Source organism: Oryzias melastigma, linkage group LG22, assembly GCF_002922805.2.
Source record: "Oryzias melastigma strain HK-1 linkage group LG22, ASM292280v2, whole genome shotgun sequence".
NCBI lineage: Eukaryota > Metazoa > Chordata > Actinopteri > Beloniformes > Adrianichthyidae > Oryzias > Oryzias melastigma.
Genome location: NC_050533.1, coordinates 25395614 through 25417689, shown reverse-complemented (window position 1 = coordinate 25417689; position 22076 = coordinate 25395614). Strand labels below are relative to the sequence as shown.

The following is a 22076-nucleotide window of genomic DNA, read 5'->3' as shown; positions in this document are numbered from 1 at the left end:
AGTGCTGATATCTGAAGATCCTGAAGCTGATAGCTAAAAATGCTGAAGCTGATAACTGAAAACGCTAAAGCTGATAGCCAGCTAAAATATTAGTTACATACAAAATTAGCCTAAAAAGCTTGCATGTGCCTGAAAAAATAGCAAAACTTAAAAATAGCCTAAAAAAGGAAAAATTCTGAATGAGCCAAAACAGCTAGCGTGTAGCTGAAATATTAGCTAAACTTTAAAAAATACTTGTTAGTAAATGCCAAAATAGACCAAAAAACTAGCAAAATGCCAATGTTTTAAAACTTTAAAACCGTACCTTTTTAACATAATTGTGAATAATAAAAAGACAGGAATATTATTCTAGAATAAATCAACTTAAACCTTAAATAACTTTGAATATTTTACTCTCATAAAAAGTATATTTAATCAAAATTATACAAGCTAGAAATAAGTACAAGATAACATCGGGCCATAAATAATATTAAAATAAAATGATCTGGAGGGCCGTATCCGGCCCTCGGGCCTTGACTTTGACACATATGAGCTAAAGGAACTTCACTTCTTCTTCATTAAGCTCCATCATGCGTTGGAAGTCTAAAACACTCTGCACACGCTCACTAAAATGTGTTAGTATGGGAGGTCAAAACTGGTGCAAGAAAACAAATTAAAACTGTTTTCAAATATTTAGACCTGAAAAAAGGATCAGACAAGAAGAAGACATTTTTTATGTCACTACTACTTTTATTTGGCAAACAGCTTGAGATAGATTCTCTTTTTTTAGTGAAGAGTATATATATATTTATATATATATTTATATGTACTATAGTAAACCAACACATTCTGCTTGATAACCTTTTTTTCTCATTTTTACATATTACAGCTTACAAATATAGCTGATCTTTTTGACAAAATTACAGATTCTGTTTGACACCGAAATTATATGCTATATAAAAATCCACACTTCATACATTCATGATTAGAAAAAGTAGGTTATATGAAATCAGGAAAAGAAACAAACTAAACAAAACACCACTGTACGTATTTTTTTTTTTTAACAAATTCAATCAGGAGAAGGCAAGGAGCAGGGATTTCACAGAATAGTTTCTCTTTCTTTCTAAATCCAAAATTCAAATTCTCTGACAGAAGTTTGCTGCTATTCCAGAATGATCGGTACAGTAAAAATATCAAGGAACAACAACAGTACTGTCACATAAGAAGAAGAATCAGTGAACCTCTGCTCTCAGCCCAAAGTAAGAAACTCAAATGTTGCCATGGATTATAATGGATATTGGATAAAAATGAAATCTGCATTGCAAAATGTACATATTACTTTATTCCTCACCATCTCTTTCTTCTTCCACCAGTGATGTTTTAAGGCTTAGTCCAAGGATTATGCAAATGCTTCCAAGCTTCCTTTTCATGCCTCACTATCTCAGCATGAGGCATCTGCCTAAATTGGACATCTTTCTCACATCTGTAGGACAAAGTTGAAGAGAGCTGCATGAGGGAGCTGCCATTCGAATACCGAGAACGCAATGACTCTGTCATAAAACTGTGCACTGTGAATGCCTCTTTGACAGGATCAACTTTTTGATGTGTAAAATAATTCAATCAGCAGAACAGTTTCCATTTCTTTCCTCCCACAAGGATGGACTGAAAAGTTGCTGCCTCAAAAATGCAGCGAGCCAGTCATTGCTTCAGCGGCGGGTCCACCTCTGGTGGGAAACCCACATCTCACCCTTTTAGGTTGGGTTTTATACACAGTATTGCTGAATATTGAGTGTTGCATTCGTTTTCCATGAGAAGCTGCTGTTTGACTTGCTACCTTGTTTTCTCTGGTAGGATGCATGTCGGCTTGAGTCAAAAACCCACGTGAGACATGCTGTAGAGCAAGCCAGTGCTTTGAATCATTCTTTTTTTGTTCCTTTTGAACCATAGATAACTAGAGAAATGTCTCCATACTGCTGCATTAGAACATGAACAACATTTGCAAGCACAAATCTAATCAGAACATTTATATAGAAAACAAGAGCGTGTTCTTTTTTGTTGTTTTTTTAATCTTTTTTTTGGAGTTATTCTTCATAAACAGAAAGGTTTTTGTCTCTAAATAAAAAAGGTTTTTAGCTGAGAGTTGTTTTCTTTTCACCTTTAACCTGACGTGTCTGTAGACGTGTGACAACCAGGACTTTGAGACGTAAACACTGTAGAAAAGCGATATGTAAGACAAACAGTACAAGAGACGCTGGAATGTAAAGGATCAAACATAAAGTGACACTTTCTGTCCCTAGTAACGGGGTAAACACACAGTGATATCATTGAATAAACTATCGTTATCATAAATAAATATTTCATTTTAGTTTGACCAATAATATATTCTATCGTCTTTATATATATTCAAATATATTCCTAAAAAGTTATATATTTTTGGTTTATGCTGCCGTTCTAAATTTAAAAATACCCGTGAAACGTGTTTTTATTTTTTATTTACTAATCTCAGCAATTCTTAAAACCAGGTTTCTGGCACATAACAGGCAGAAGGACAGGTCGGTGCTGCCACGCACACACTCACCGCTCCTTGAACAGTGACATTTGTTGGAATGACAATAAGAGCAGTGATTGTGCGATCAGACATGTCCTTCATAGAAAGAAGAGGAGCTAAAAGGTGCAACGGGGGGAAAGATTGCTCAAACACTGCACAGTGATGGATGTACAAAAGGTTCCAGGCTCACTTTACCGCGGCCAAAATGCAGTGCTTTTAACCCACCCACTCCGGAGTACTTCAAAGTACTTAAAAACACTGTGTGCGTATGCAAAACATACTTATATATCTGTGTAACAACACAACCAGAGTGCAAAGTGTCATCGTACGACCATGGTCTTTCTTGCATTGGGTCATTACATCCTTCTCTGAACAATGCTCTGTACACCAGGGGTCCCCAAACATGTTCTTGTGAGGGCAACATAACTGTTTTCTTCTCTGATGTGGAGCCCCGATCAGTTTGTACAGTTTGTACGGTTTGTAAAAGTATAACAATCACAGCCTAAACGTAAACATTTATGTTTTTCCAGAAAGCCACACATAGGCACATTTTAAATACTAAATTTCTTTAGTCTTAATTGAAAAAAAAAATACGAATTATTTTTTTAAAAACTAGATATATAGCATTACAATAATGCTAGTGTGAATGCTGTAAGCTGAATGTGGCCAATGAAGATGCTAGTGCTGATAGCTGAAGATGCTGAACTTAATAACTAAAAACGTTAAAGTGAATAGCTGAAAACGCTGAAGCTGATAGCCAGCTAAAATAGTAGATAAATTCCAAATTAGCCTTAAAAATTGAAAAAAAAAAATGAAATTAGCCAAAGCAGCTAGCATGTATCAGAAATATTAGCTAAACTCCATAATAGCCTAAAAAACTGGGAAAATGACAAAAATGTAGCTAAAATATTAGCTAAATGCCAAATTAGCCTAAAAACTGGTAAAATATGTAATTTAGTCAAAACAGCTAACATAAAGCTAAACTAAATCTGGGAGCGATCCTTATCCGGCCCGCGGGTCGTAGTTTTGGGACCCCTGCTGTACACAAGCAGCACTTTTCAAAGCATGGGTGAGTACTTTCCCACAGATAGAAACACACATGTAGTCACTGCAGTGAGGAGATTGTAAAGTGTTACCATAAAAGGTTAGAGAGTGAGAGGAGAACACACAGGTAAATGGCGCTGAACCCCCGACAGGGTCACACAGAGGCAGAAACACACACTTCTGGACGCTCCTTTTGTCCATTGAAGGTTTCCACTGAGAGATGCTGCCAGTTCGGAACATTTATACCACGGCTCTCCTCCCTCCTCCCCACATCACTTCCCACATTTCCAGTGATTCACCTGAAAGAAAGTACTTTAAAAAAAATCTAAACAGTTTTTCTTCTTCTTTTTGCTTCCTTATAGTTTTGCATCAAAAATATGTCTTTGTTCTTTCTTTTCTTTTCTTTTTTATCCAGACATCTTTTTGGGAGGATCCAAGGAGTGAGTTCTTCTTTAGCTACATGTGCTGGGCATCCATTATGTCCAAGTATTTGGCCTCAATGATATGAGGAAGAACGCTGTTCCTGAGCACAGAAAAGGAATCAGAGAGACATCAGATCAGGTTATTTCCTCCATTCTTCACAGGGAACATGGTAAATCAGCACATCCGCACACCGTCTTTAGCTTTAGGAGGTGGAAGAGGCAAAACCATGGCTGGAATTGTGGGTAACAAACCTCCAGATGCCTAATCTTGTGTAAAAAGTTCTTTACATGCTTGAACAACTCTTCTGTTATTTTCTCTGTTTGTGTTCACTCTTTCACTGTTAAATTAAGTTGTTTTATCATCTATAAAAAAATTAACTGAAGTGTAGATTTGTATGGTCACTTTGTCATTGAATTATTCTCTTTATTTGATGCATGAAAATTAGCTCTTCCTGTCTAGATCAGGGGTCCCCAAACGTTTTATTCCCTGATGTGAGACCCCTGGTCTAGATGAACCCGTCTGGAGAGAACCTGGGCTTTTGTTGGCTTACTTACTGTCCCAGTAAGTGTTATATAGGCCAGACATGGACTGAATGGGCTTACCTTGTTGATGTGGTCCAAATGCAACAGAGCAACTCTGACATGAATTAAGCACACACCTCTGTGCTGCCAGCACACATCATAACACATCTCCATCACTTTCCCTCTCAAAACTTGTTTACCAGCTTCATTATCACTAACACCTACAGCAGCAACTAATGCACACACAGATTTAACATAAAATGATTGAACTATTAATATTTGTTCTGTTTCTATAAACTGATTTATCTCAGAAGGAGAGTCTGTCCCTGCCTACCTCACCAAACGCACAAACTCTGCCAACACCCAGTCTCCAAAAGCTCAATGATCTCCCATCAGCCCAATAAGTTTTTACCAGCAATTATGCAATATTTCATGGGATAAAATAAATGATGCATGTCTCACTTTAAAAGCAGTTAGAGAGTCAATATTGTTTTGATTATCTACAGAAAAGACAGTAACCGTTTCCCAGCATTCCTTGCTGGACTGTACAAATAAAATGGCAAAACTTTGAGGCTGAACTTCTTTAAGACAGGAAGAGTTATGATAGTCATTGTTCTATGAACCCTTTGGAACCTAAAACTCAGTTTTTCTCTACTTTTGAAATTACCTCTGTATCTCCAATCTGAAGAATGCCTGCTGCTTATTTGGTATCATTTTAATCAGTACAACCTCTCCTATGTGACACTACCTTTATTTAGTCATTTTTCCATGTTGTATTCACGCATAAAATCATGCAAAAACAGAACATTTCATCTGGAATAATTGGATTTTTACTTGGCATGTTTACTAACGGAAATTTCAAAAGGGAAAAAAATAATATACTTTTAGTTATTGCTAGAGAAATAATTACATTAAATTGGAAGAGCACCAAATCACCAACAGTAAATTAATGCAAATATAAACTCGAACAAATTTATGGAAAAAATGACCTCTTCCCTGAGGTGCTACTTGAATATTTAAATTTAGGGATGCTGGGTCGATATTCTGACATTTTTTCATGCACATATATAAATAGAGGTAGTTATATGTGTGGAAGTGGTAGCCAGATTAGCAGATGGACAAGCTGAAATATGTGGACATTCTGTTACAATCTAGCTCCTTTTAATTATGTAATTTTAGGTTCTTGTTGTTTTTGTTAATGCTATGAATGAAGGAAGACCGTTGGAAGTGAGGATGCATGTTTGGTTAAGGGTTTTTGTGTTTTCAATCTTTGGTTAGTATGATTTGTATTTCACAACATAGAATGTAAGCTTTAGGTATAATTTCATAAAAAAAAAAAAATAAAATGTTGTCAACAAACGAATCAACATGTTTTTCAATGAAAATGCAAAGAAATACTCCAGCAAAATGTACGGTGAGGTAGAAATCAGCATAAATCTGTTGCATAAAATGTTTTTTCTAGTGAACTGCAGCCCTGTGGCTCCAATTTCAAGCTCTATCAGCAATTTTATCCAAAGACAGTGCTCTCTGCAAGGATTTATAGATTTGTGAAGTGCAAAAGAGCATGTCCACAACTTGACTGTAATTAAAAGTCATTTTCATCTCGGCACTGATTCAGTAAATTCTGCTAATGTCCAAATGCACTTGTGCTGAATGTCACCCTGGTTTCAGGCTCTTGAGAAAATGATTTTCTCTGATGAAGTGACCACAGTCATACCTGATTGGGATTAGGAGGATCATGACCAGAGGGAAGATCATTTTCATGTACGGTATCGGGTACATGCCAAACGTGCACAGCACCAGGAGCTGCATCATCTGAAGGAAGGTGAAGTAGTGGATCTTCCTCTGGGGCACTTTGCGGATGTAGTGGGTTGGAGGGTAGGATGTCTGCGGGGGGGAGGATCAAGACAGATTAAAATACAATCCCCCCCTCTGGCTCTTTTTCCTCACTGTCCCCAAGTCTCCTGAAGTCTGAAGTAACTGATTATAGGAAGTGGCCCACACACCGCTGAAGCACTCTGGGTTTCAGAACACTCCAGTCAAAACCAGAACTTTTTCCAACAAGAGCTGATCGATTGTATCTACAAACATATGGAGCTATTTTGGGGCCATAAATATTTGAAACCCAAATAAAACATTTTGAAAAAAAATATTGGTGTTTGGCCAAAAAAAATGTAAAATGCCCAAAACTTTTTACTATTCTAAAATAAACTTAATTATTTTCAGCTTCAAATGTTTTTTAGGTTTCAAAATTCAAAATTTCAATTTCCACATTTTTCTTTCAGTTTCAAATCTTTTTTTTTTCATTTTCAAATCTGAAAGTTCCAGTTTCAAAACTTTTGGCCCCGTAGTGGCACATTGGGGCGGGGCTAACACGAAGGACCAATCAAAATCGATGATCGATCAGTCCCGGCGCATTCACTAACTCTGAGAACTGTGATAATTAAAATGTCTGTTGTCCCAAGATGGGTGTAAAAGACAGAGCTTTATCACGTGGAAACCACACATCCAAAACGCTGTTCCAGCCCGTTCAAAGAGTCATCCTTTTGTGTCAAATACAGACGTACAGGCGGTTCTTAGGCTGCAGCAAGTGGAGCCAACGGGGCCCAAAGTTTTGAACCTGAAATTTTCCGATTTGAAAAGGAAGAAAAACGAGTTAAAAGTGAAAACAGGATTTGAAACTGAAAAAAAGTTTTAAAATGGAAATTTTTAGTTTTGAAAGTTTTGGACATTTTACATTTTCTTTGGCCAAACACCAATATTTTTTTTAAATTTGGTTTTTAAATATTTATGTCCCCAAAATAACTCCATACAAACACAATCGATTACTCCCCAAAATCATTAAAAAATTGATGTCAGAATCACAAGATGTTTTTTATTTCTCAAGGGTTCGAACTAAATGATCAAAGTAACTTAAAATGCTCATCATAGACTCAAATTAAAGCCTTAAATGAACTTTATACCACACTGAAAGAAATCTCCTCTTACTCCAGTCAATGTTAGTTTGTTAGCAAATACAGTTAAAACATTTTATTTATTCATTTCTTAAATCTTTCTGTTTCTTTTCCAAAGACATCAGTTAACTATGATGCATTTGCTTTATTCTCATATTCAAAACTATACTCAAAATAATTAAACAAAGACACGGCTTTCAGAGGGCAGTCATTTTCAAGCATTTCCTTTCTCTACCATTTGGAGGCGCCATTGTGTTTTACCTTTCAGCTGAGACAGAGGAAAGGTTAAATCGGACACTCCTGATAGAAAACAGCAGAAATGGGAGAAGAACTATCTGATGAAGACCTTTCTAAATGTATCCTTGTTAAAGATGACAAAGCTAATTTGCTGTTAGAACTGAGAGCTGATTTTCTGAATCCACCCACAAACAAGAAGAGATTAAAGCAAACATTCAATTTGCAAGTGTGAAGTTACTCAGACATGCAGACGTCTGTTTGATCATCCAGAAATCCTCCCGTCACTCCTCACCTGCTCCTTCAGGAGGAGGGCCATGCGGTCACACATCTGGTTTCCGTCGATGGAGGTCAGCGCGATGTAGAGGAAAAGGCCGTACAGCACTGGTTTGGGGATCCATTGCAGCGGGACGGGAAGCAGCAGCAGCGACACACCGATGAAGATGTTTGCAGCCAGAGATGTGAGGCGGGTTTCCTTTACCTGTACGATACTGAGGAGAGGCAGACGCAGGAGGGAGGACATGTGTGTCATGAGACGTGACAGATATACTTGAACTGCTTCACTGTTAACAGTCTGGTGCTGCCTTCACGCCTCTCTTTTGGCAAGCATCAAATTTAATGCTTGTTACAAAATGTGTTCATAAACTAGACGCCTCTATGTGGGAGGAGCTACCGTTTAACGTTTCTCTCATATACAATGATGATGTTCAGAGATCAGGTTGATTCATTTTGAAGAGCGCAACAAAGGTATCACTAGGGCTGTCAAAGTATTGAATTAATCACAGTTAAATAAATCAATCACCGGTATTTTAGTGTTTTTTTTAATTAATTTATTTTTTATCAGATCACTAATTTCATGTCCTGCACACCTGGAGGAGCATTTTATCCCCGCTCAAACCATGGTCATTTACCAAAAATATAAATAATAAATATGACTAGAAATTCAGTCCTGTCATATTTTTAAGTTTAATTTATTGTTTTTTTTTTTTGACAAAAGCGGACTGTTTAACACGAGGTGCGTCACGTTGTCATGGTAACAGCATCAGTGTGGCGCCGCAAAAAACTGTGCGCCGCTCTATCTACTTTGACCGATGATTGTCATGATAAAAAAAGCATTATTTTAGAGAGATAGTTCACCTCTTAACACTTGCTTTTTTCCCAGATAATGAAGCAAGTGTTTACTCAAAAAAAAAACAAAGTCTAAAGTCTAAATAGTTGAATTCCTCCGCTGCGTTTCATTCCTTCTTCTTAGATTCTTCTATTTCTTTTCTGCTTCATCTCAGTCTTACAATGATCAAATTCACCCAAACAGGTTAAATTAAACTCTAAACTCCCTCTCATGTTTTTCTAGTGTCTTGCTGAAATAAGGAATATCAACATTTGAATTAGGGTATTATTAAGAAGTTTGTTTTCAATATTTTTTGGATTGCTCAGAAAAATGTTCCTACCATTTCTGATGTGGTAAATTAGAACACTCAGGATCTTATGTTTTTTATGTTTTTATTTATTTACAATAACTCCTTCATAGGTGTCAAAATAAAGGTTAGAAGTCGTTTATAATATCGAAAATGTAATAAGGCCACCTTTTTAGTTTCATTTTGACCTTTCAATGCACCACAAGGTCACAAACTTAAATAAAATACCTAAAAATGAAGCTTTTAACAGCAATTATCAGTTCAAAATCATTGCAGTTAAAACTGATTAATTAGATTAATTAATCACAGGTCACAATTAATTAATAGCACAAAAAAAATGAATCTCATGGCAGCACTGGGTGTCAGTAATCCCGTCTCCATGTCTGGGTTCATGAGATCATTCAGAGATTCTCTCAGTACGGGGAGCTTCACCATCTACTGCAGGAGCTGCATCTGAAGGAAGGATGCTTTCAGCGGTACTTCTGTCCCTCTGTGACCCAGTTTGACTACCATGTTAGTCCAAGGAAGGAAAAAATTTAAATTAACAAAAACATTTTATTTTGTCTCCAGACAAATAAAAATATCACGAAGTTCAGAAGAACGATCAAGTTTTCCTTCATGTTTGTTTTGGACTCCACCTGCTGATCCCGTCACGAGCCAAAGCCAAGTCCTGGATTGGGTGTCGTGAAGCGCTTTCTTTGCCAAAGTTCAGATATTGGGCAACTACCAAATTGCACTGCTGTCAGACAACCCAACATTTGAATCACGCAGGAGGACCTCTGATCGAGCTTGTACAGACGAAACAGTTGGATGCCACTAACACCTTTTCCATGGAAAAGGTGAAAAAAGTTCTTAACTTTTTGGGTCAATCCCCCAAAAGAAAGACTAAATTACAGTTTATGACAAATAATGCAGAGATCCCGGTCTTTCCAGTTTTTTCTCTGCTGCATGCAGTGTGATGGACTTGTTCTCTGCATTCAATCCTGTCTGTTCTCCATACTTCTAATGAGTTTTACTTCTAAAGACCATGATCCCTTCTCTTAGATTCTGTTACTACATGACAGTACAAATAAACTTCAATCATTATTTAATAATTTATTTTTTATGTTTTAGATATTAATACATGTTCTAATTCTCATTGTGCTCTAGAATCTTTCTAAGAGTTTTCCTGCAGTCTCCCATGCTTTCATGTAATATTTAAACGGACAGACTTGTGCGCTTTAACACTATGACTGCTGGTCTCAAACACATTTAGGTCCAGCACCAGTCATTAGGCGCACTTTTAATCATTAACTGTATTAAAAATAACTATGGACGGCTTTCATTTTTATGCTGATGATGTTGTGGTTTATTCAATCCAAAGGGGGTGTTGCTGCTTTTAAAAAAATTTACCATCATATCTGGAACATCTTCAGGGCACTTTTGCTTGTTTCTGTCCAAAACTGGATCCTTAAGGCAATGTTGACGCTTGAAAACATTAACAACCTTAGTACACAGACTGTCACACCTTTTATAAACATTCCTATTGCATGGTAATCTGCAGGTTCAGCATAAACAGGAGTCAGGAGTCAGCATAAACAGGAGCGCTCCAAAGACAAGGTTCAACCCAGAACCTGCTTGGTGGAACACAGGTGAGGTGGAGGGTAACTCACGTCTCATACAGGTGTCCGCCCTCCACACGCTGCTCCACAAAAGCCAACTGCCGCACATGAAGGGTGGAGTGAGGAAAGGCAGCATGCATCCAGGGCAACCCAAGGACCGACATCAGGATGTTAATGAGCCCGGAGAGCATCAGGTCCCAGTGATACGCAGTACCTTTGAGCAACCTGAGGAGCGATGCAAACGTTCCAGTCAGTTCAAGAGCTGGACACACAAATGAGCCACAACATCATCACCCCCATGTGCACACAAACATAAGGGGATAATCACATACAGGAATAGTAGCTCTAACATAAGAGTCTGCAACCTTTAACACTAAAAGAGACATTTGGACCCATTTTAGCTGACCAAAACCCAGCAAGAGCCACAAAATTTCACTCCAACGTTATAATATAATATACACTTTTGTGACCGTTAAGTCTTTCATGTATAAAATGTTGCATCGACCTAAGCAATAACTAAATTATGATGTTTTTCTAGGCAAAAATCCAAAAAATCGGTGTTGTTTTAACTTTGTCTAGGACAAAAGTTTGCAACCTTTAACACTAAAAGAGAAATTTTGACCCATTTTTGGCGACCAAAACCCAACGAGAGCTGCAATATTTTACTCCACCTTATAGAAAATATACACTTTTGTGACCATTAAGACATTCGTCAATAAAATGTTGCATTGAAATAAGAAATAACTAAATTATGTTTTTCTGTTTAATTTAACTTTTCATTTTGACAACACTGCATACCTAAATAAAAGACCAAATTAAATCCATCACAAATCTCCAGCAGATTTACTTAAGTTAAAAATGAAAAAAAAAAGAAATTTTCTGTTATGAATTTGGTGCATCTTCATCCTTTTACTATCAAATATGAACATGAAAATTTTGGATGGAAATAATGTTTAAACAAAAATCTATGAGTAATCATATACAATAAGAACTTTGTTGTGGACTAGCAACTACACTGTTGTGCAGCAGAAAATCAGAAGGAGATTTACTTTTATTCTAATAAAGACAAAAAAGAAATCTTTTTGATTGTTTTCCTGCATTTTGGAGGAGTGGTACAGCACACACGGCCTCTTGATGTATGTCTGTGGTGGTACGAAAAATGTTAGTTATAGATGTAAGACCTCCGAACTTGAAAAATCTCAACATAATTTAAATATTTAACAAATAAACCCATTTCTAAAAATGGTTTGCATTTTTCCTTAAAGCTAAAGAGTCAAAATGGAGGGCAAAAGAGCCTCGGGTGGCTCCGGGGGCTCAGGTTGCAGACCCCTGGTCTAACAGGAGAGAACGCAGAACCAAAACACAAACACTGGATCTGCTAAAGCTGTTGATATTAAACAAACACTCAACATTTTTACATCTATTGCAGAAAGACGCTTCTTGATGTGGTCAAAACCAGGATCAACTTTCAAATGACCTTCATAAGGCATTTTGTGTTTTCTTGGTGACAGTGATGAGAGATGGCAGCTGTGCGGCTTCAGAGCACTGTACAGGCTAGCTTGTGTGTGTTTGTGAAGCTACGATCTGCAGATGTGCTGTGTGAGGGCAGACTGGAGCATGAAGAAGATTAGCTCCTCACAAATGTAAGCATGGTGGATCACTAGCCACGCATTGGGCCCATGTGCCCTTGAGTCTCACACAGTACCAGCAGTGCGCTATAAATCACAGTGGACAGGAGCTTCAGAGGATAAATAACAAGTCTCACTAAGTTGAAGACAGTTTTATTGGAAAAGAAGCTTCTGTTTGTGTTCAACTCTGCTTTGATGAGAAAGAAGCTTTGTAAGTAACTTTTAGACACAAAGCCTCTTTATGTCACAGTGTGTGTTTTTGTTTAAGTGTTGAGTGTTTGTGTGTATTTATTTGCAGCTCTGGCAATAAGTTGGATAAACCAACTGATAAGTTCACAGAACAAAGCTGAGCTGCACCAGACTGAGATTCTTGATTCAAGATCATGTTTTCATTTTAACGTTTTCATCCCAACATGGACACTCAGTAATAGACATGAGTTTACAGGTGAGCAGGGTTAAAACACCTGAACATGCTCACATTGAAACCAGCTGCGCAGGGCCGCCCCTAGCCATAGGTGACCTAGGCGGCCATCTAGGGCGCCATCTGGAGGGGGTGCCAAATTTAAATTTTTTATTTTTATTTTTTGACACACCATTCATGTTTCATTTAAAATGTAAAAGAAAATGTTATAATAAAAACCATAAATTAAATAACTCAAAATCACGTTTCGCCTAGGGAGCCATGCAGCCCAGGGTTGGGACTTATTTTCGGTTTTATGAAAACCACAGAAACATGTCTTCCTGTCCGGTCCCAGTTCTGCAGAGACGTTGAGGCTTTTTTGATAAGAACAGATGTCTGTCTGCAGAAAAGTCCCCGATAGATCCTCTTGGCTGGTTTTACTAAATCTGCTGTGGCAAACGCAAGAGAAAAGGATGACTTGGCTGTGCTATGAGCTCTACCTGTTCTCTGGGGCGTTGGTCAAGGAAACCACAATGTTCTGGTCAATGAAGATGAGCAGAGCCAGGAGGAAGCCGAGTCCCATGGCGCTGACCACGTTCATGGCTGACAGACGCTCAAACGGAGCCACGTTGAAGATGGGCCGGTCGTGGACTTTAAACACTGGAACTGGTGAGAGGAAGATGTTGAATGATGACACGGTTTGATGGCATTACCACAGCCTCAGCCAACTCTTCAGAACAGTTACAACACGTATGATTGATGGACGATAACTTCTCCTTTTTTTGCCCCAGACTTTTGCAAAAAACATTTCATCATCGTACATATGAGTCAAACAGTAAACCTCCTGCCTAATTTAGAGCTGAATTCTGTCAAACGCTTCTGAATTAGATGCAGTTGGTTGAATTAAGGAAATGACAATACCATAATGGATCTATTATGCCATGAATTATTGTCTCTAGAGGTTAAGGAACAGAAAATTGGCCAGGCACTTAAATTTAAATACACTTGAGGCTGGAACTCATCCTCGTGCGGACCCCTGGAGAACAGCTGCTGCCTTGGCAACGTCGAATGGAGGCTCAAAATGATGCAAAACAATACAGCATAAAAACGGAAAATTGCCTGTGCATTGATTGAGGCTCATAAAACAATGAAGGCACCATGTTAGTGGAAAATCACTATTAGAAAGCCAATTTTGAACAAAAACGGTTTCAGATTTTTGTTTGCCTTTAGGAAGGGTTGTTGTTAAAGATGAAGTGGAAACTTTCTGAGGAGGATGATGGACTCCATTAATTAACCATGTGCCTCAATTCAAATGATTTGTGACAAGTAAATACAGGAATGTATTCCAGTGTTATGGATTTGTAAGAAAATGATGGACACATTTTCGTTTTATCTCATTGGCTCCACAAACTGTTTTGAAAATCATTTTCAAGACTATGTGATACAAAATGATGAGATCATTTTGTATCACATAGTCTTCACTGAGTTTGTGCTGTCTGTAGTTAATGGCCTCAAATGTTTGTATTTTAAAATTATGAAATAAAAAAAATGTAGTCTTGGAACTAGTTTAATGAATTCTTTGGCAAAAGAATAAAAGATGACTTTTGCAGTGGTGTACCATCAGGGCCTGCAAAGCCTTCAGTGAAGGCCCACGACTATCTGAAAAGAAGTGACTAAATCACAAAGAAATACTTTTTTATTATATGTATTAGTCCAAAATATATTTATGATAAATCCAACTGTTCTGTCAGTTTTTCTCTCAGTCCTACTCCCCGAATTTGCTGCTGTCAGACTGATTTTTCCCATGAAAGTTTCTAACCAATCAGATTTTAGCCCTCACTTGTTACTAGGTTGATGAAAGTCTGCCTTACACGCATTCAGTCCGTGTGTCCATTCTCACCTCTGGTCTTTGTGGTGACTTTCCATAAAAACACTGCTGATAAAACCATAGCCAAATATGGATTGGTTGATCCAACCAATCAGAATTTGATTGTAGCTTCATGAGGGCAGAAGATGAAATAATCACCTCAAAGCTCACACGACCAAAAGCTAAGTCCTTTTGTGTTTTGTTCCAGGCCGTAGGCAGTAGTTGCACCTGATTTATGTTTGAATTACTCGCTGTTTTGCTGTTCACAATAGAAGAAAGGCAGAGAAGTTGATTTAATTGCAGATTTATTGAGTAAACCGTTCCTAAGATAAACTTTTACAGAAACATTGGACTGTCATAAACCACATGCAGGATTTTGCAGCTGGACTTCCTTCATGCATGGAGTTAATGAGTTAGATTTGCTGTAAATAAAAATCCTTATTTTCAAGTTTAATGAGTTGTCAGTTGTGCTTTGATGCGCAGCTGTTTTTGCAGTGTTGTAGTTAGAAACATGAAATAGTTCATATTAATGAGGACGGTTTTGGTGTTAGAAAACTGAAATGCATGGACTGGACTTTTGGTTGGGTTAAACAGTGACTTACTAAAAGCATTCATCATTAACAGTCATATTGTGGAGGGTTTTTGTCCACTTGTCCTTTTTCTGCAGCCCCACGTTGATGTGGGTTCAGCTCATAATATTCTGGATTACTTCAGATGGTCTGGACTTTGAGAAAGTTGTTTTAAGCCCTTTTTGTGTGAATGTTTAGTAAGCATTCACACAATAGTGATTCTCCTGCTCCTCTCTGTATGTCTTTGGCACATAGAAACTCAATCAAACTTTCAGTGATTTCAGCAATCTTGTTATCAAAACCTTCAGCTCTTCAGGACATTACTGCTTGTATTTTTGGTATTTATAAACTTTATCGTCCATCCATCCATTTTCCTGACCGCTTTGTCCCTTTCGGGGTCGCGGGGGTGCCGGAGCCTATCCCGGCCACTGATGGGCGAAGGCGGGGTACACCCTGGACAGGTCGCCAGTCTGTCGCAGTAAACTTTATCGTTTTTGAAATATTGAGCAAAATATTCCCCATAGGAAATGAAGGAGAACGGTTTCAAAATTCAGAATTTTAAATAGATTATCAACAAGCCTTTAAATCTATTTATGGGTTATGATTTGAATTTTCATAGTAATCAAAAAGAAATTGGAGTTTATCTAATATTACGTACAGAGTTTTTTTTAGGCTAATTTACAGTTTAGCATCTATTTTAGCAACATGGGAACGTTATGAGGTTTTTTTAGGCTAATTTAGAGTTAAACTTATATTTTAGAACCACGCTAACGTTTTTGACTAATTTAGTTCACTAACAAATTTAGGCTATTTTGGAGTTCAGCTCGTATTTAAGCAACCAGCTAGCTTGTTTTTTGGGCAAATGTAGCATCTACGAAGGTTTTTTGGGCTAAGTTGGAGTTTAGGTCATATTTAAGCAACTCACTAAATATTTTTGCAAAATTGGCATGTATTAGGGATTTTAAAGCAATTTTACTAATATTTTTTAGGTCAACTACAGCGCTCTTTCATTGTTCTTTAATGAAATTTCCAGTCTTTTAGCAAATTTAACATTTTGCAAATAGCTTTTGTATTTTCAACAAATCCCTTCAGCAATAAAAGTAAACTGCATCAACATTTTCAGCAAAAAGCTTCAGCATCTTCACTGACTACTTTCAGCAAAAATCATCCACACTAGCATTATCACAGGTAATGCCACTCTTCTAGCTAAAGTTTTGTTCACTCTGTCTACTCAGGTTTTCTGCTGCAGTGCTGATTGACACTACACTACTAGACACAGTTCTGATCAAACTCACAGCTGAACTGATGGACTCATGTTTCCTTCTAGAACAGTTTCCATATATGGACGTTTATGGTCCTCTAACTGAAAACCAAATCCCAAATCAACATTTTTTTCTCGTCTCCACCATGTTTGACAGTTGGCAGCTTCAGAGTCTCTGCTGAATTGCTGCTTTTGCTTTTTGCCAGACACGGTGCTGGGCAGGAAGGCCAAAACAACCCCACTTTGATCCCATGTGTCCACGAGGATTCTGTTCCAGACGTCCTGTGGTTTATTCAGATTTTGTTCCTGGTGTTCTGTGCAGATATTGGTGGTGCATGACTTTCACTGTGCATGAAAATAAGTGCCAAAAAGTTACAGTAGCACAGGGGTCGTTCTCTTTTGATCAAAACCTAAAAGAAGCCGAATAGTTTTACTTTAGTCTTTAAGAAATTTGGATTTGCATTCATGACCTTCTATTTTTTTAATAATAAATATGAATTTTGTCTATTTTTCGGCATGAACAAAAGCAAAAACATAAAAAGAACCTAGCATCTGTCAAAATGTGTTTTTTTTTACGTTTGACGGAAGCTCAAATAACTTATTTTCAAATTAAAAGACCCATTTTGTCAAACAGGATCATCTCAGCAGCTCTGGACAGCTAGTAACCAATATTGTGCAGCATAAGATAATATGTGCTTTTAACTCATAAAAGATCAAACTTTTTACCAAAGTTTTTCTTTGCATATAAAATCAGTTCATTCTGGAGGTAGAGTTGATCAAACAAGACGTCTTCAGGTCAACAGGATGTAAAAACCTACATAGTTTATCATCTATGTGCACCTCAGACATCAATTTATACATTTAACTAAACTAAATTAAATAAATGCTAATTAAGTAATCCTTATTTTAAAAATTGCTATTTTATTTTTCTTTTATTTATTTTTTGTTCTTTTTTCCCCTCTCTGTCCTCAGCAGTCTTACTCTGCTGGGTTTTGTTATTTTAGTTTGGATCTTGGTAGTCTTAGTTTACAGGCTTTGTTTATTTGTTTTCTTTAGGTAGTTTTGGTTAGACAGACATTATCAGGAGCTGCTGACTCTGACGGTCGACATGTCTGGATCAGCAGTCTCCATGACTTATTTTATGTTTGACAAGGAGCCACAATGGAGATAAAAGAGACACATGTGGATCTGGAGCCGCAGGTTTCAGACTCCTGCAGTAGCATGTCCTCTCTTATAGAAACCATAAACTTGTACTGGTATACCGTCAGAGTTCTGGAAAAGAGAGTTTCTGTGTTTTTAAAGCACAGCGCAGCCATTTTCGCTTTGGAGTAAAGCTGGCAAAGTTTGACAGACACTTTTAGTGAGGAATTCAAAGGATTTTTTAAGCTTGAGCTTTTAAAAAAATGTGAATTGAAGACACATAAATATAAATCACGGATAAAAAATCCTAAAATGATTTTTACTTATGGAGTGGAATAAAAAAAGTAAGTAGTACTAACGCTCAATGTCACTGAAGATGTAGGACCCGATGAAGGAGAACAAGAGCACGGAGATGGGCAAGGCGCAGTCCGACAGCACCTCTCTCACTTTGGCGTGCAGGAACGGGCTGAGACGGCGGCGGACACGCAGAGAGGGAGACAAATGTTAGAGGAATACAATTACTGTGGACAAGACAAGGACAACGGCTGCAGTCCTGACACTGCTAAAGTACCTCACTCCGCCTCCTTCTTACACAGATGAATTGAGCTTTGAGGTTGATTTGATTACTGAGAGTAATCAGAAGTAAAGTATTAATGTTTATTAAATCACTGCTGGAACAGAGGCTTTGGCAGAAAAGTGACCTGAAAACATTCAGCCTCAGGCTGGTCTATCTAGACATGTTAGAGACTTCACTGGTGATCTACTTCACATACCTCCTCTTGAACTGGTAGAGGGTGTATCCCATCCATAATGTCCCAAGCATCAGCAGCAGGCAGAGCACGGGCCTCTCCCGGGAGCACTGGATGATGGACTCTGGCAAGGCGTTGAGCACCAGCCTGGCCGCCACCTCGCTCCTGTTTCCCTCCAGAACCTCCCCGCCTTGACGAAAGTCCTCTAAGCTTCTGTTGGCCGATGTGGGAGCATTGTAGTACCTTTGAAAGACTGAAATGACATCCATGTTGTTCATCTCACTTTAAATGTACAACAAAACCCAATATCTCATCACAGTAAGAGGAAATGTGTATAATTTTAAACCTAGCTTAATGCATGAATCTGAGCTGCAGCCCACTCCGGACACGCTTTATGAAACAGAACACTTTTTCATCTATTAGCTAACAGACGCTTTTCACAGTGACGTCAGACAAAATGGCGACAGGGCCGTGAACGTGATGGTGTTGTGTACTAAAACAATAAAATCATTTGTACACCTGTGATGAACACTGTAGTGTAAACATACAGCAGGGATGTCCCGTTTCATGAGGTCACAAACGCTTCGGTCTTAAACTGAGAATCGTGGGACCTTTATTACTGCATTTTCCAGAGTACAAGTCTTACTGGACAATAAATTGGAAGAACAAAAAAGTCAAATCAAGAAGAAGAAAACCATATATAAGTCACTCTGGAGTAAAAGTCACACTTTTAGGAGAAAAGTCTGAGGTTTCAAAACAAAACCACCAAACCCTGCAGAAATTATCAGTGAGGAACTTGAATTTAAAAAGTTGAAAGGTTAGTAGTAGAGTTTATATGACTTCTAGTATTTCTTATTCTAACAAAACCTATAGTGAGAGGGGATTTACTTAAATAGTACAAAACAACACGTTTTCAGCAGAGATTACTGACTTTTTATTTTTTTATTGATCTTAGTTTTTTAGATCTTGGATGAGCGACTGAGTAATGAAACAGAAACTGGATGTTTGACGGTGATGGCTTTGACAGCAGATGTGTTGGGTGAAAGTGTTTCGTGTATCATTAGTGTAAACGGACTTTCTTGGTGTTCACAGCGAACATGTGGCAGTAAAGGCAGCATGGGACTGACACCAACCAGACAGAGGGCAGGATGACAAAGGAGGAGAGACGTTCCTCACTCTGGACTTACTTTTGACAGTTCCCTTTACAGCATCGACCACAAACGCAATGGATATGAACAGAGCGATGACTTCCTCTGTCGACCTAAACACACAAAGCAGAAACGTTTGTTGTTAGATCTGTAAAAAAGTGTGCATAGATGTAAATACACAATTGTTTGAGAAAAAAGTATTTGTCAGTCACAGATTCTGCGTTTCCCCACTGTAAAAGCTGAGTTTGGACTGTAATGTTCTCAGTTGTGAGAGACAGAATGTAAACAAAATAATCCATGCAAATAAATAGAAAAATGTGTTTGTATAACGGTGCAGAGGACAAGTATTTTGTCAATAACAAAAGTTCACCTGATTATTTTGTATGCAACTTTATTGGGAAAGACAACCAAACCAACACATTATCAGCCACAAGTCGCCATGTTTGGTTAGGGACCCCTCTACCTCACTTTTTTGGAAGTTTTGGGTGTTGGCTGTCAGCAACTCTCAGGACGCATTACTTGACGCTCGCGTCCCGGTACCCTAACCTTGAAATACTGGTTCGTGTCTAGTACCGCATCCGGTTCTCACCCAGTGCTGTGTTGATACTGGTTCGGGTTCGGTATCATATCTGGTCCGGTATCGGGTTAGGGTACTGGTACGGGGTTTGGGTACCAGTGAACTACGCGTTGGGGTTCGCACCCCGGAGGTTGGGGAAACGTGATTTAACGGGAAATTCTCAATCATGCTTTCAACAGTTTCAACAATCTTGGTATCAAACGTCCAGCTCGTTCAGGACAGTACTGCGTGTAGTTTTGGTATTCAGAAACTATATAGTTTTTGAAATATTGAGCACAATATACCACATAGGAAATTAATGAGACATTTCTCAAGTTTTTCAAAAACTTTGTGCTCTCGAAACCATTTTTAACAGTAATTTTGAAATAATTTGGCAATGAGCTGTTATATTAGCATTATGCTAGCCCGTTTTGGTAATTTGGCATCTACTGAGGTTTTTATGCTAATTTTATCTAATATTTTAGCAACATGCTAACGTTTTTTTGGCTTATTTGTTATCTATAAGGTTGTTGGGCTACTTTTGAGTTTAGCTAGGAACATGCTAACGTTTTTGGCTGATTTGTTATCTACTGAGGTTTGTTAGGCTACTTTAACTAAGTTTAACCAATATTTTAGCAACAGGCTAATGTTTTTGACTAATTTTACTGAGAATTTTTAGGATTTTTTGGAGTTGAGCTAGTATTTTAGCAATGCTCTAGCTTTTTAGGCTAATTTGGCATCAACCAAGGTTTTTTTGGGGCTAATTTAGAGTTTTGCTGATATTTCAACAATACACTACATGTTTTTGCAAAATTGGCATGTATGGAGGATTTCTAAGCAAACTTTTCAGAAAGTTAGGCCAACTTGCTGTCTTTCATAATTCTTTAGTGAAATTTCAAGTCTTTTAGCAAAATTTTGCTTTTTACAAATAGCTTTTGTATTTTCAGCAAATCCCTTCAGCAGTTAGATTAAACTGCTTCAGCATTTTCAGCAACCAGTTTAAGCAAAAAGCATTCACACCAGCATTATTGCAGGTAATGTAACTTTTCTGGTTCTGGGCTGTTTCCTCACTGATCATTTGGGTGGAGGGAGATATCAGTGATTTTTTATCTTCCCTTTTCTGATAATTACTCCAACAGCTGACCTCTTCTCTCCAAGCTACTTGATTATTTTAGATTGGTTCATCCCAGTCTTGTCCAGGTCTACAATCTTGTTCCTGGTGTCCTTTGACAGCTCTTTGGTTATGGTGGACAGGTTGCAGTTGTTTAAGGGTGTGGACAGGTGTCTTTTATATGGATAACCAGTTTAAACAGGTGACATTGATACAGGAAACCATTAGAGAATAGAAGAGCTTCTTAAAGAAGGTCACAGCTCTACAGTGATTGAATTCTTTGTGTATGTAGGAGATAAATATTTATTTCCAGCACCAATTCACAAATACATTATAAAAAAAACTAACGTGATTTCCTGGATTCTTTTTTTTTTCTTTTGTATTCTGTCTCTTAGAGTTAAAGTGTTTTTATGATGAACATTACAGACCAAACTCAGCTTTCAAAGCACACCACTTGCAGAATCTGTGACTGACAAATCACTTAATTGCCAAACTGTAAAAAAATACAGTTGATCTTAAAGAGTTACAGTACAGATTATGATTACTTTTACTAGTTTTAGCCTTATACTGTATACAAAAGCTACTTTGATGTTCCTCCTAATTACAAGGCTTGAGAGAATGTGCATTGTGATCATAGCGACTCATTTACTGGTCCACTCAAAGCAACCCGCTCTCTGTTTGTGTTCATTTCTTGGAGCGTGGAATTCCACACAGACATGCTAAATGGAACGAGGAAGCGTCTCTGGGGATCTCAGTCTGTGAGCATTTTTCTGACCAGCTTTAATCAGCAGAACAAAAACCAAACCTGCAGGAAAATGTGCTGCACTCCACAAGACAAAGATTCATTAAAACATTTAATTAGAAGCTGACAGTTTTAAATGATTTCATTTTTGCTTGAAATCTGTTAAAACTGATGATTTTGCTTGAA

The 22076-nt window shown here is 37.8% G+C and overlaps 1 protein-coding gene across 3 annotated transcripts in view; it reads right to left on the bottom strand.

Moving 5' to 3' along the window:
* Positions 1–3974: 3974 nt before the first annotated feature.
* Positions 3975–22076, bottom strand: part of slc4a11 (solute carrier family 4 member 11) — a 177322-nt gene continuing 159220 nt past the window's right edge. For all 3 annotated transcript variants that reach the window (XM_024259800.2, XM_036209987.1, XM_024259731.2), the window contains 8 exons: positions 19521–19594; positions 18358–18586; positions 17944–18050; positions 13248–13413; positions 10771–10944; positions 7999–8194; positions 6233–6402; positions 3975–4094 (listed from right to left, as the gene is read on the bottom strand). In XM_024259800.2, coding sequence (XP_024115568.1) covers positions 4028–4094; positions 6233–6402; positions 7999–8194; positions 10771–10944; positions 13248–13413; positions 17944–18050; positions 18358–18586; positions 19521–19594 — 1183 coding nt within the window. In that variant the 3' untranslated portion in view covers positions 3975–4027. The remainder of the gene's footprint in view (positions 4095–6232; positions 6403–7998; positions 8195–10770; positions 10945–13247; positions 13414–17943; positions 18051–18357; positions 18587–19520; positions 19595–22076) is intronic.